Raw genomic sequence first — 14757 nt, forward strand, 5'->3', positions numbered from 1 at the left:
ATCATCTGTTTTCCACCCCAAAAGAGAACAGAAATATTTACTGAGCATCTGTGTTTCTTTAGCATTCCAATTAACATGTAAAATTTTTCACATAGCAGTAGATCAGTAGAATAGCTACCATTCTTTTATTTCAAATATATATTAAAATCAGAAATATCTTTTATCACTCGACGTCGCTGGCTGCAGATCTCATCTTCTTTTAAGTTCTTTACCAGTTTTATGCTTCTGATTTCTACCAATGCCTGACAATTTTACCTTTTTTTCTACTGATTTTTATTAATTTAAATGCCTTCTGTAGTTAAATTATTAGCATTCTTGTCAGTTCTCCAGTCAAGACTGGATTTTCTTCAGCCAGTACAACTTTTTTTTTTTGATAGCTTGAGAAATTTTCTTGAGCAATGCAGAGGTATCATTTCTAAAAGGACACGTTTCAGTTTCTCCCTGTTTCCAGCTTTCTGAAGTTTCTGCCTAAACCACCAAATATTTATATTACTGTTTTGGCCCTTACCTTGTCCATCCATAACAGATGAGTAGCTTGCATCCCAGCCAGCACTACTTTGGGGGGTTTCACAATTAATTCTTCTCTGCCAATGCAGATAAGAGCAAACAGAGATTTCTCTTGCTTGCACGCTTCTCTTTCTGAGTCAGGATATTATTACTGCTCCCGTTAGGAAGCTTGAGGTCATTTTAATATCAGCAAGAGGAGACTTTTAGCATATTTTGCACAGATAGAAATCACACACAATGTCGTATCTCTCCCCCCTACGCAGAGCGGAGAGGGAATTCGGTAGCTAGCCATTCTGCTTGCACACCTGGTGGTCTGTAGACAGTATGTGCTACTACACCATCTTGGTTTTATGCCAACGGGAAAAAAAGACATTTTCTTCCCAACCCAACTGTGCTGGCAGTGGGGAGAGAGCCACAGACCAACACACCACCTTATGCCCACTGAAAACCACCAACACAGCCAATCTTCATATAAATACCCTTAACATTGGTTCGGGTAAAAGCAGGCAGAGCAGTTTCAGCTCGTGGCTGGAGTCAGCGTGGCTGCTCTGGCTTGGCTATGCAGGGGGCAGCTGCCCGCCGCCTCTGACACTGCCCATCGCTACACGTGCAAGTGTTTTCTGCACAGCTGCCAGCAGCTGGAAAACAGGTAATCCCATTTTTACAGGCCCAGATGCTTTTACCTGCCTGACCTTCCTGTCACGGCTGCCTTTAACGTTCCAGGCACGCAGGCCACCTCCACACAGTGGCTGACTGGGTCTGCGCTCTGGGGGGATCCGTCCACAAACTCCCTGCTTGTTTATCACACCGGTGGCCGGCGCTACAGATCGGCAATTAAAGGTCACTCTCTGTCTGTATCCTTCAGTGTCTAAATTAATTTTGTTCTCAACATTACGGTTGTGGGCTAAATGAGTATTCATCTGCTCCCTCTTTCTCCTGTCCCTTCTGTTATTAGTTTCTCACTCTCCAGGGAGACCAACTTTAATGGCAAGGAACCCAGCATTTCATCCGCCGCTAGCCAGATGCCTCAGAGACCAGCTCCGCTGAAGTATTTTAATGAAAAATATGTTCCTGATGAAATCTGGACGGCACATTAACAAAGACAGATCTTAGTCCTTAGCATCACAGCAGGTGTGTTATGTGCAAACATAATCCAGTGTGCTTCAAAGGGTTTAATAATGTAGCCTGTGTATTTATCCTGTGCTCATCCTCCTGTTATCTGGGGTCTTTACAATTTCTATCATGTAATCATAGGGGCGACTTGTGTTTTTTAATCACTATTTTTTGGACTTGTCCCTTTTGGAAATGTTGACACAAAGGTGAGATGGGTCTAAAAGAAGGCACGGAAGGGGAGCACAGTGACCTGAGCAGCAGTCTTAGTTTTGGTTTTGGCTTTACTATTTAAGCATAATCTCAGCGAATCAGTTTACTCTGGCAGAAAAAGGAAGACAAAGCCTTTTTTGTCAGGAGTGGGAAACAAAAAGACCACAGATCACTCAAAACTCATAAAATACTCCAAGGCCATTGGATCAAAGGCACTATAATAAGTGCAAAATACTGCGATACGAGTAAAACATCTTGCCACATGTCCAGACTCTTTCCTGCTGTGTGGATTTCTTTACTTTCTCCTCTGCATTACGATGGAGGAACAACTTTTTTTTCTTAGTGATTAAATTTTTAAGAAGTTGTGTTCATAGAGGAAAAAAAGCCTGGCAAAACACTCGCCGATATAAGATTTTTTAGATGTTAAATGTAGGCAGCAAGAGAGACGAGAGTTTCAGTCCTGGGACTCCAGCAGACCTATCGGAGCAGGGAGCCATTTGCTGCTCACTTCCTCTCCTCTGAGCTTCCCCATCATCTGTAATCTCCTTACGGTATTATTCTCTTTATTACCATACATGATTTATTACCTGTTTCATTTAGACCAAACCCAGTACCAGGGTGCATCCACTTGTGTCAGCTGGTACCTTACATGACCAACACGAAAGGAGCTTCTGGCATGACTGTGTACCTGTGCACGGTAGCCCCTCCGCAGCGGCACTGCCTGGAGCCGAACCCTTGCTGCCAGATGAGTTGCACAGACCAGGACCAGGCATGGGAAGATCCTCGGCATTCAAAGGAATCACAGAATGGTTGGGGTTGGAAGGGACCTTAAAGATCATGTAGTTCCAACCCCCCTGCCATGGGCAGGGACACCTTCCACTAGACCAGGTTGCTCAGAGCCCCATCCAACCTGGGCTGGAACGCTTCCAGGGATGGGGCATCCACAACCTCTCTGGGCAACCTGTGCCAGTGTTTCACCACCCTCACAGTGAAGAATTTCTTCTTAATATCTAATCTAAATCTACCCTCTTTCAGTTTAAAACCGTCACCCCTTGTCCTGTCACTACAGGCCCCGGTAAAAAGTCTCTGTCTTTCCTATAAGCCCCCTCTATATATTGAAGGGAAGGGTTGAGCTATGTCACAGCAAGACATGGAACAGATTGTGTAGCTGCATCTTCTGCGCTAAGTGTCTGACAGCGAAATGCAGTGACCTTCACTTATTAGACTGGGCACACATGTGTACCCCTTCTCCTATGAAACACGAAACACTGAACAAAGCCTTACAGGCACCAGAAAGACAGCTGAGTTAAAAAAAACCTGTATACACCTGTATTAAAACAAACCGGGAGAATACTAGGAATTTGGATTGTTCAAATTAAAATGCTAAAAAAGAGCCTCGAAAATCTTTCTGATACATGAATACTTCACTTTTTGCTGTCCAGAATACAGTCCGAGTTCCTCAGCAAGTGTTTATCTTGCCTTCCTGAAGGTTTTTGACAGTACTCCAGATGGCAGCGTGCCTGTGAAGCGTTAACCATACCCAGCTAGCGTATGGAAAAGGGCTTTAGCACAGGCTGATCAGAGGGAAAGCGGGAGGGCAGGGGATGACAGGGGTAGAGAGGGTGGCAACCCTCATTGGCTGCTCGGGCTCAGAGTTCACGTGGGGCAGAGATACTTGCGTTGTGTGGAAGTTGTACTTTCTTGGTCGTATGGATGATGGAAGTTAACTAGGGGCAACATTTTGGTTTGTTTTTAATTTTGGACACCAAAAGCTGACAATTACTTCCTCGGCCTTTACATCGTGCCCGTGCTTATTGTAGATGAATTAGGGAAAGCAGGAAGATTCTTTACACGTAACGTGATTTAAACGCCCCTTGAAATCCCTTCGTAGCTTTGTGGGCGTGTAGGTATCCGTAGGTCTGTATTTAAATCACAAACTCCATGTCAGGGAAATAAATTTGGCTGTGGTTTGAGATAAACGGATGAGTCTGTTGCATAAAAACAGACAGAAACTCTTCTTTCAGAGAAGTATCTCTGCAAGAGGATAGTTTATGCTGCCACAGTAGTCCCTGAATATTATCCCTGAACACTGGGCACGACAAACGCCCACGCGTACGGGACCTTTGGCTGCAGATGGGCACGCTACGGGGCCAGGGCTGCTCTTCCCCGCTGACGCGATCGTTCGGTGCCCGGTCTTCGGCAACGGCAAGTCGACTCTGGAAAGCGGCCGCCGGTCTGCCCGCTGCTTTCTTGCGAAGCCGGTGACCAACACCGATGGCCGGCTCCGAGACGCAGGCTTGTGCCTGGACGGGATGCCTTCGCCGACGCCCAGCCGCGTCGGACCGATGCCGGGGCGAGGGCTCCCTCCTGAAGGAAGCCGGCGGGGAGGTGCCGGAGGTGGAGAAGCAAGGACCTTGGGCAGGTTTCGAGGCCCGGCCTGCCCCCGGAGGGTCGCCCCGACTCCGCCGCCGCTCTCCAGCTTCTTCACCGCCGAAGGGGAACTCCGCGGCCGTTCGCCCCGGGGCCGCCCAAGCCGCACCGCACCGCGAAGCGACCTGTTGAAGGCCGGCGTACGGCACAGCCCTCCCCGGGACGGAGCCCTCCCCGGGACCGAGCGCGGGGCGCGTACGGCGACGGATGCCGGCGGCTGGCTCCCTCGTCGGGCCGCCGCGGCCGCCTCCGCCCTGCCGGCGGCCCCTCTCCCACAGCGGCCGCCACACCCCGGCGGCGGGATGGCGGGCGGCAGGGCGGGCGGGCGTGTGAGGGCGGCGCGGGGCGGGGCGGGGCCGGGCAGCGCCTCGCCGCCAGGGGCGCGGGCTCCCCTCACACGGCGCCCGCCGCCGCCCCGCGCCCCGCTGACAGCCGCCCTGACAGCCGCGCCGCCATTTAACCCTCCGCCCGCCGCCGGAGGTGTTACCTCGGCGGGAAGGATCGCGCTTCAGCGCCGTCCCGCCGCCCGCCTCCAGCGTGGAACCGCCGTGCGGCGGCGTGGAGGTGAGCGCGGCGGCCGGGGGACGCCGGGCCTCGCTGAGGCGCGGGCGGGTTCCCCCGCGGCGGCGGCTGCAGGCGCCGAGCCCCGGCGGCACCGGCCGGGGAAGAGCCCGCCGGTCGCCTGAGGGGAGTGCGGGCCGGACCGCGCCGTCTTCGCCGTGACGGCTGGCTGCCGAGGATTTTCCCGAAATACCGGCGCCGCCTCAGGTTCCGGGGTTCGCCTCGGGTCGGCTCTGCCCCCGGGGCCGGGACCGTCCCGCCCGGCGGCCCCGCCGTTTCGGCGCTCCCGAAGCGCAGCTAGCACGGGCACGTAAAGTAATGTTGTTGTCAGTCCGAGTCTGCGGTAAGTAGCATTAATTTCGGTGCCTTTTTCAGCACGGTTGGTGATTTCTGCTTTGTATCGGTTGCCGGACCGGGCGAAACCCTGTGGGTATACGGCAAAATCAGCGGAAAGCACAGGCGGCAGCTTCCCCGTTCTCTTTCTAATGCCGATACTTCGGGATATTTCAGACCCGCTGCTCGAACGTATTTCTAATTATTTCAGCTGCGCAATACATATTCCCCATACTATGATCTTGAAGATAAACCCCGCTGAAAGGGGAGTGCCAGAAACGGTGAACAATGTATGTCTTTTTTAAAAAAAATCTAGAGGGGAAAGGAGAGAATGGGTGACTGCATTCCATCCCTCATGCCATACGGGGTGATCAAATGTATTTAATTCTTTGCATTCGTTATTTATTATTGCGTGGGCGCCTTCCCAAATCTCCTTGTGCTGAGTAAACTTATTTTCACCGTGCATTTTCCAAAGTACATCTCGTCCATGTATTCAATCTGCTGTAGCCCTTGGGTTTCGAAGGATGGATGTTGCTGGCCAGCTAGCTCTTGAATTGCTGAGTTGATATCAAAAGGAGCTGAGAAATCCCAGGATTTTGTGAGATCAGACCCCAAATGTTGATGAAAACAGGCTTTACCAGCTAATTCTTGTGTTTTTTTCTTGCACACAGAGAATCTGGTGCTGTCACTTTCAGCCTAGTGAATTTAGATGCATAATTTTAATAAAGCCATTATCTGATAACAATGTAAAATTGTCTGATGTGTAAATAAGAATGAAAGATGCCTTTGAGGATGTCAGCTCTAGCCCCCTGCTGTGGCAGACATCGCATATATACTTTCCTTGCTAAACTCAGTATCTTCCGCGAAGCGGCATATTTTTGGCCCTGACCACTCTGACTGGCCAGCAGTGATAGGTTTTGATAAAATGTGATGCATACCTGAGGTGCTCCCTCTTTAATGTCAAAGGGGGAGGATTATATGGGAAGTTCTGAAATTCCCAGCAGGTGGTAACACTTCAATAGCTGCCTAATCCCATTGCAGTAAGCGAATGCTGGTTGAAAATAATTAATCTCTTTCCTGCCATACAGATAAAATATCTTAAATTTGCGGAAATGTTGCAGATACACATTTCTTCTTGCTGTTTGTGCTGCTTGACGTCCCTCAAGCAAAATGTAGGGAGGATTTAGGGACTTTCAGGCTTTTCCGTCTCTAGCCTATTTTACTGTCAGTCTCTCATGCATAACCAGAATTGTGCAAATTTTGGGTTGCAAATACAACTGAAAAATGTTTACTAATGGAGAGCTATTAAGGAAACTGTTTTTCATCTGGGTTTTTGTTTGGGGTTTGGTTTTTTTTTTTTTTTCCTTTTCATTCTGGCAACATTTTGCTTGCTTTAAATTCCAATAAATAACTTTATTTTTCTGGCAGCATCACTCCAGACCCGGGCTGGTTGCTGGCTCTGCCAGGGTGGCTGGGGTAGGTGCCGCTGCTCGGGGCAGTGCTCAAGGGGCAGGCAGGCTGGCTCCGAGAGGATCAGTCCTCAGCTTGACCTCCCCGCTTATTCCTTCCCCGAGCCCTTCTCCCACCTTGCTCTCACACGTGCCCCGAGTCGTGGGGGGTCCCGTGCCCTGGCTGGGTCCACCTTCACCTGGAGCTGTGGGGCCTGGGGGATGAGGAGGGAGCAGCGCTGTGCTTGGAGGAGAGATGAGCGAGGATGGGCCTCTTCCCCATTCCTGAAGGAGGATGGAGGTAGGGCAGGGGAGGGCTCAGCTCTGGCAGGGGATTTGCAGAGAGGAGGAGGACTGAGGGTACCCGTGGCCGGGGCGAAATACAGGATCCGTCAGTGGCACTCCCCTTCACGTGAATGAGGCTCTGGAGCACAGAGGTCTCTGGTGCTGTGAGTTTGTGTTCTCAGTAAACTCAGTGCTCGGTCATGGAGTAGCTGATTAATTCCTGATGGCCCTTTCTTAACTGCAGGGCGCGTTTGCTCCTCATCTCCCTTATGAAGGGGAAGTAGCTGCTGAATGCCGTACTGTTGCAGCTGATGAAGCTGGTAACTGGTTAGCTGTGCTAAATCAGCAGGTGACAGCACTTGGAAGAGGTGGCTGGTTTGTAAAATGTCATGTCTACTCTGTGGCCTTGGATGCTGCTGCAAGAAGTGCCGGGAGTCATAAATCCAGTTGGCTTGTTGTTTGTTGTTGTTTTGGGGTGGGGTTTTTTTGTTTGTTTGTAAAACCAAAATGATCACAAAATACTTTACGATTTTAATGATGTAGAGAAATAGGGACATTATTTGAATAGATTAATATATGTGACTAGTAGTCAGTATATATAATCTGTTCTATTACTTCTTTTTTTGAAAAAAATGCTGTAAATAAAATTGTAAATTTCATGTTTGGTTCTTACACGGTTCCTGACACTGTGGTGCCTGTAAGCCTCACAGTTCATGGTGGATTTATTCTTGTAATACCTGTACCAGATAGTGAGGTACTATTTCGAGTGGAGAGCTATGACACAGGAAAACTAAGTGATGTGACCAAGGCCGCACAGGAAAACTGTTGCAGAGCAGGGACTTGAAGTTTTCCTGTGTCATTTGCGTTACATACAAGCCTCTTGGTCTTCATTTCCAAGGCGCTTTATGGCTTATCGCCTCCTCATCTGTCATTTCCAATCCCCTTTGGAGAGGAAGTCTTCCACTTCCAATCAGCCCATTACACCGCCTCTTGGAAGAAGAAAGCATCTTTTTATGTTGCTGTGCTTCTGCTGCGTCTCACACAATAGAGCCTTAGTCCGTGCTTGTCCACGAGAGTAATAAATTAAAAAAGCCAATTATTCAAAGTCTGATGGCCTTCTCTGTTCGATCATTTTTCATTAAGTTAATGAACTTGAGGTAGAAGATCTGAATAGAGTAGAACCCATTTAAGATGTACTGTCTGCCTTGAAAAGCAGAATTTTATGCGAGTATGAAAAGTGGAAAAATAGCGGAGCGGGGGAGGGGAGGGGGCGAGGTTGTGGCGAGTTTTGAAGAAGACCTAAAAGTGAGAAGCAAGCTAGAAAGAAATTGGCTTAGGGAAGACTGAGCGGAGAGGGGAGAAGTCTGAACTGAGCTTAGAGGTCAGCGTAAGGCCTGTCCAAAACCAAGGTGAGGCAAAAGGAGGGAAAACTGAAGGAGGGGAGAGGAAGAAACCTGTGGGGAAAGAGGGGAGGAGGAGAGGGGCCATGCTACACCAGAAACGGGCCAGCAATTCTTGCATTCAAAGCTGCTATTAGAACTGAGCTAGCAAAGGTGCAAAAACTCAGGGAGTCCTCACGGAGGCAGTTTAACCGGAGCCTTGTTCAAAGGTAGGGCTGTGTTGCAGCCAGTAGCCTAAACTAGCTGCGTGTGAGGCGGGAGGGCTCCCGCTGCCATGCAGCGACGGCAGAGGCTTGCGGAGGCTGAAGTAGCCCCGGGCTAGGCTTCCAGAGGTACCTGATCTCACTAATTGGAAGTTAGTTTTGGTACCGTTTCAAATACTCCAGTTCTAGCCTGGGTGTTGCCCGCGCTGCACAGCGGAGTCTTTTCCCAAGCGAGCCAAGATAGCGCAGAGGGAAGGGTGAGAGGGAAGGAGGTTTTGGTCTGAGGAATGATCGGCGTTACCGAAACACCCAAGGGCCCTGGCGCTGGGCTCCGTCCGTGGGCTTGGTTGGAAAGGGTCTCTGTCCTGAAAAGTCTGTACTACAAATATGGAGTGGGAGCGGTGGGGTGGGAAGGAGAGGAGCAGATCAGCGCTGCAGTTTGCCAACATCGCGTGCCTGGTGATAACAGGAACAGAAGTCGGGTCTCCCGTGCCTCCCGCCGGCGCCCCGTCTCGTGAACCACGCTGCTTTTCCCTCGGTCGGGCTGATGTGCAAATTAAGATGTAAGGCAACTATCTCGAGAGTGCTCTCCCACACAGGCTTTTTTCGTCCTTCCTGAGGATTTATTCTCCCTTCCATAGCTTCGTTTCCTCCCTGCAGTCTGTCGCTCATTAGACTGAGATTAGGATTATTTGAATTTCACCTGTCGGTGTGTGACTCTCTGAAAGAAGTATTTGTAAAAGCTATTTGAAAAATGCATGGCTAGGAAAGCTAGAAGCGGAAAGGACACGTTAGATCGTCCAGCACGATCATGGTTGTGGCCCACGAAGTGTTTTTTCCCCTCTGTATTTCAGAGCAGTTTACAGCAACACTGCGTAACTTCTGCTGCTGTCCTTCAGCTGTTAATGCTAGAGGCCAAGGCGTCAATCACAATCACTGGGTTTTTTAAATGAAACCTGCTTTTTCTTCCTTGGGCCGCTTTGATTCTTCGTTTTGTTTAACAATCAGTAACGATGTAGGAAAGGAACGACGTCCCCGGCGCGATGCCGTGCCCGCTGCCGGTAGCGGGGGGCAGTTATGGGCAGGCTGGCTCTCCGCCGCCCTCAGCCCGGCCCTGTCTTGAGGCATAAGGTTTGTCTTCCTGTAATTGATGGCGTATCAAGTGAAATTGTGGGTGGTGGCGGTATCGCTGTCCCTATCTAATTCTTTCTGGAGCCTTGTCAAGTTCGTGGGCCAGATGATGATTATTCCCTTCAGATATGTACAGCTATTATTGTAATGGGCTTTTACTGAGCAAAGCCATGCTGTTAGTCTTTTCTTAGAATTATTCTCTCCAGCCGCTTGGCACAGAGAAGAGTTTAAAAAGTTTTCAAGTAACACATCTACTGTCTCTTAGTTCAACAAGTCTAGCAATGTAATTGTTGAAATAGCTCATCTGTGATTCCTAAAGACGTACCTGATCATCACCGTACCTGGTTGCTACGTTTTACCTTTATGCTCTGCAGTTTGTTCGCTCCCAACTTCTGCCTGCTCCAGTGCCAGGTTTCTCTCATAAAATTAGGTTGTAAACTTTATGGAACAAGAACTTTCTTGCATGTTTGCGTGACGGTGAGCACAGTAAGACTGACTTGCTGGCGCTCCTGTGCAATACAAAAGAGCAATTCTTACATTTTGAGAATGGTTCCCTTGAGCTAGACCTTCTCTTTTTGGATTCTCCCCTACTTCTGTTTCTGAAGCAAACTGTTGGTTTTGCTGCTGTCAGTGTGCTTCCAACCTGTTTTATGTGATTGTTACAAGACTCATAAAGACTAGTTTAAAGCACATGGACATAAAATTGTGAAACTTGCCAAAAGGAACTCTATTTTTTGTTGGCTTAACCGAGGCTGCAGGGAATGTAAACTTAAAAAACAATGGTGGAAAAAAGTGAAAGTTAGCACCCTCTCCATCTGATCAGTCTGAATGACATAAAAGGCAGTTATAGATCTTTTATAAATCTAGTAAGATAACTAAATATATTACTAGACCTGAATAACAGGGCAGTTTGAGGACCAAAATGGTTGTTTTCTACTGAGTTTCTTTCATGCTTGAGAGCAGTTGACAGTAAGTGATATGAATTGTGTAGCAGCAATAAATCTCCAGTATCGATATGTGCTGAGGTCAGTTACATTTTTGTATAAAATACTTGTTATTTTGCTATTGTGAGTCTTGATCTTAATGTAAGACACGCACAGCAGCAGTTCCTGCAGTGCAAAGGTAAATTGTTGTGGCCTGTCTTTGTTGTTCTGGTTCGGGAGCTGACATTTCAGGATGGAAAACTTATTGTACTGTGAATTGTAGTGGTGCTTATTCAGATCCATTGATACAGTATTAGTAATTGTTAAGTAAATGGGAGAAAAGTGCTGATTAACAGTGTATTTTTTTTGCTTACTAGTGGGATGTCTTCCCTCTTGTGTTTTATGAAGCAAAGTCAACACAGCTGTAATTTTTTAACTTTCAGGTGTTCTTGGAAAAAAGTGCCTGCACTTTGGGGCTGAAGAAGGACATGAGGAGTAAAAGGACCTGGGATCTCACTGGTCAGAATGAAACAGATGTTGAAAGATTTTTCAAATCTGTTGTTAGTAGTGCTCTGTGACTACGGTGAGTATTAGAGCTATCAAGGGAAAACTGCGAGATGTGTATTCACAGGGTGGTTTTGGATGGTGCTGTTGCCAGGTGATCTGTTGAAATCAGATGCCACAGAAGCCACCACTGATGTGCACAGAATATAGTCTAGATCTTATGCAATATTTAGGTGGAAAATGCAACTTGCATAAACTGCCCCTTTAGATAAGAGTGGCGGGAACCTTTCTTGCTGTAAATTTGCTCAGAGAAATAAACAAGATAGATGAACAGATTTCCGTGGGCATCACTGAGGGACTGGCTATGTTAGAAGCAGTAACTGGAACTCTGCTATCTTGTAAGACTCGTATTTCATAATATTTGATGAACGTCATGGAAGATAGACCTATTTTAGGTATCCATACGAGGATGGGCGGAATTCCACCGTACAACTACCTGTATCTCTCCATTAACTATAAAGGGAACCTATGATGGTTGGCTGAGATGTAAGCATCTACAGTACAGGCAACCTCCTATGTCTGAGTGAGCCCCCATCTGATGGACCTAAGCTGCCACTTAGAGAACTTTGGAGAAGAGCAGAGGTGTTCTTTCCTCTGACCGTATAGGAAGCCAAAGGATGGTGTTCATACTCATTCAATTTTAGTCATGTAAAATTAGGCAGCTAGTCAGAGGCAATCAATCAGTCTCCTCTGAGTAGTCCATGCACAAATCAGCACATATTGATAGCAGCTCCAACTCATCTGCAATCTGAGATATGTGGAATGAAAAAGTACCTCCTTCTCGCCATCAGCTGCCAGGGACGGAGGTTAGATGACTGTAAGATGTCTACAAGCTGAGAGGCATCCTATGCATGGTGTGTTATCTTTTCCAAGAATGTGCTAAGTAGGAAATAGATTTGCAAAGGGAATTAATTCTTATTGCACAGTGAATTAGAAATTTTGAAAATGGGACTCTTAATTCCTAAATAATACATATGTTTTTGAAAATTACATTCCTAATTTAAAAGCAGGTGTTGTTCTGACAGCTGCAGTACATTGTCAAACCATGCTAAAGGATTAAGCCATGCACTGCTGAAACGTCTATAGCATGGAAAAAGGATTGTTTAGTCCTTGCTTATGGAATGAGTTGTGGTAGCAGGTAGTTCACACACCAAACAGCTGAAGATGTCTTCTTACAAAGGAGAGAAATGGACCAAAAATGTATGCAGTTTGCTCTCCTTGTATGAGTGAGAAAAATCTGATTATAGGTAATGATTGAATACTAAGTATGCCCAGCTACTCATGCCTCTGTGCTTGCTCCATCTCTGCTCTAGAACAAGGGACCACTGGAAGGTGTAAAGAGCCTAGAATTGCCATCTTTTAAGTTAACTTAATTCCAGCAGAAGTGGAGACACTTGTCTATGGCTTTTTAGTACCATTTCTTCTTTTAATAAGACAAAGTTAACTAGCCAAGTTAGGAACACAGCACTGAGTGGGGAACACAGTGAAGGTAAGTATTAAATTCACTTAACCCAAGAAGTGAGGTGAATGATTGCAATATCCACTGGTTCTCAGTGAGCCAGTCCTGCAGGCATTCACAACTAGTTGACTCAGAGGTAAAAGCTATTATTCCTGAGCTTTATAGAGCGTGGCATAGTAAGTTAATTACAAGGTGCAGTTAAAGAGCTATATCTCTGCTGCAAACCTTAGGTGCATCATCTTTTGCCTTATTTCCAGTTAAAGGGTAGTCCGTAATTCAGAAAATGTCTTCCAAACAGTTCTGTGTATACACACCTTTGAGTATCACATGTGTACATAGTTTTTAGATAACTATTTCACTCATACTTCTCTGTTTCAGACCAAGACTATTTTTAAATTATCCAGTATACTCTGGAAAATTACTGTAATGCTAGAAAAAGCCCTAACATACAACAAAACAGTATTCTCACTTCTTACCGGTTTTTCTGATGTGTTTGTTCTTCTTAGCTCTGTGCTACTGGTGACAAGCCAACAGCACAACCCAAGTTGGCTTAAGCACAATTAAAAATAAATAAATATCAGAATAACACCCTCAAATAGTTCTTCTCACTCTTCAGTGAAAACAAGGATTTTCCTTTTGATCTTTTTAAGAGTGAGTTCTTGCAAAGACTTCCCTGGCAGGTTGTTGGTGCCACAGCCAGGCTCCATTCAATGGCAGACCATTGTAACGACAACCAAAAATATACAAATGCACTGAAAGCTGCCCCTGACTGGCTGTCCAAACTACTGGGACCAAGTTTTGGCATGTGACACCGTCATGTGCGCGCAGTAGGCTGGAGGGCAGCTGAAGGAGCTTGCGGTGGAAGCTGGCTACTTCTGACTGGCGCCTTTTGGAGCATTGTAAAAAGCTGCTATGTGGGCTGTCCATGAGTGCAAAGTTCTTGTGTTACTAACGAAAGATGGGGGAAAGGATGCTATGAACTGGGGTGCACCAGTCAGAGCTGTGCAATGCTGTAACAGCATCCTCCAGTAATGCTCGCTTTCCTCGCTTCCCAAGTGATCTGCATTAGGGTTGATGGGAGCTACATGGCAGTCCCCTGGCCTCTCTCCAGTCCTCCCACACACATACACAGTGGTGTTACTTCTTCTCGTCTGAGCCATTCCAAATAAAAAATAGTGCAAGAGAGTCAAGACAGTTGTAAAAGAGAGCAAGGACAGTAGAGCAGTAGGTACAAACATCAATGCTTTTCATTATTATCACTTTAATGTTTTTGCTCTAAGTTTAAAGCTTGAAGTTGGAATTTTTCATGCTGGATTTTTGCTGCGGTCTGATTTCTTTTTCCCTTGTAATGTTTCAGCTAAGTTGAATCTAGCCAATTCCTTTGTAGAGAAATGCATCATTTTGCCTGTGTTCAAAGAAACAAAATCTCAGCAACTCGCAACCATTTCACTGGGAAGTTCTACCACACCTGTGGGAACTTCATGTTTGTTAGAGTGCTGATGTTGGCCTAGGACATGCTTTCTGCTGTCCTTGTGAAGACTTGCCCAGACTTGGTCCAAATCTATGTCCTTGCAGATGAGTTAGTGATGAAGTTCTCTGAAGGGTTGAGTGTGCCCCAACTCCCGTGGGCTCCTCTTGCCAGCCCCAGGCAATACTGTGCGTGCTGCTGGCCAGGGCAGCAGAGTTCCCCCACATCTGTAATATCAGTCAATAGAATTGCTTGTCCTGTGCTCTCTGCTGTCATGCTGGCAGTGAGCAGGAAAGGTGGGAACTTGCTGGAGTTAATTGCAGGCCCAAGGAACCGGGGAAGGTAGAAGAGCTATAAGGCAGAGAGGCAAGGGCAGGAGTTTGGAGAACCATGGTAACGGTAAGGGAGTTAGGTTAGTACCCAAGAGATATTGACCGTAGGTGACGGTAGGAGCACGACTGGAAAATATGGGCAGGCACAGATGACAGAACCAAAACATGAAGAGCAGGGAGAATGTGTTGCTGGGCAATTCATAGAGTGCCATGTTTCACAGGCATTCAGGGTCTGTTTCCAACTCTCTGAGTGTCCGAGTCGAGATCGGGTTTGCTGGGGTGCCGTGTGCTCACCACAGCTGGGATCAATGGGATCCTGCTTTGGAAGTCTGAAGGACCACTGTATTTAAAATCAGGTCCCGGGTTTCTTATGGCATACACAATTAGTTG

The 14757-nt window shown here is 47.2% G+C and overlaps 1 protein-coding gene across 3 annotated transcripts in view; it reads left to right on the top strand.

Annotated features, from left to right (window-relative positions):
• Nucleotides 1–4681: 4681 nt before the first annotated feature.
• The window catches only part of THSD1 (thrombospondin type 1 domain containing 1), a 30344-nt gene continuing 20268 nt past the window's right edge, over nucleotides 4682–14757 (top strand). Inside the window, exons 1-2 of one of the 3 annotated variants that reach the window (XM_030036620.1) lie at nucleotides 4682–5164; nucleotides 10988–11127. In XM_030036620.1, the coding sequence (XP_029892480.1) occupies nucleotides 11070–11127 (58 nt within the window). In that variant the 5' untranslated portion in view covers nucleotides 4682–5164; nucleotides 10988–11069. Of the gene's footprint in view, nucleotides 5165–6568; nucleotides 6904–10987; nucleotides 11128–14757 lie in introns of those variants that run through there. The other 2 variants (XM_030036621.1, XM_030036622.2) reach the window with 2 other exon arrangements.

This window comes from Aquila chrysaetos, chromosome 14 (assembly GCF_900496995.4).
Source record: "Aquila chrysaetos chrysaetos chromosome 14, bAquChr1.4, whole genome shotgun sequence".
Lineage (NCBI taxonomy): Eukaryota > Metazoa > Chordata > Aves > Accipitriformes > Accipitridae > Aquila > Aquila chrysaetos.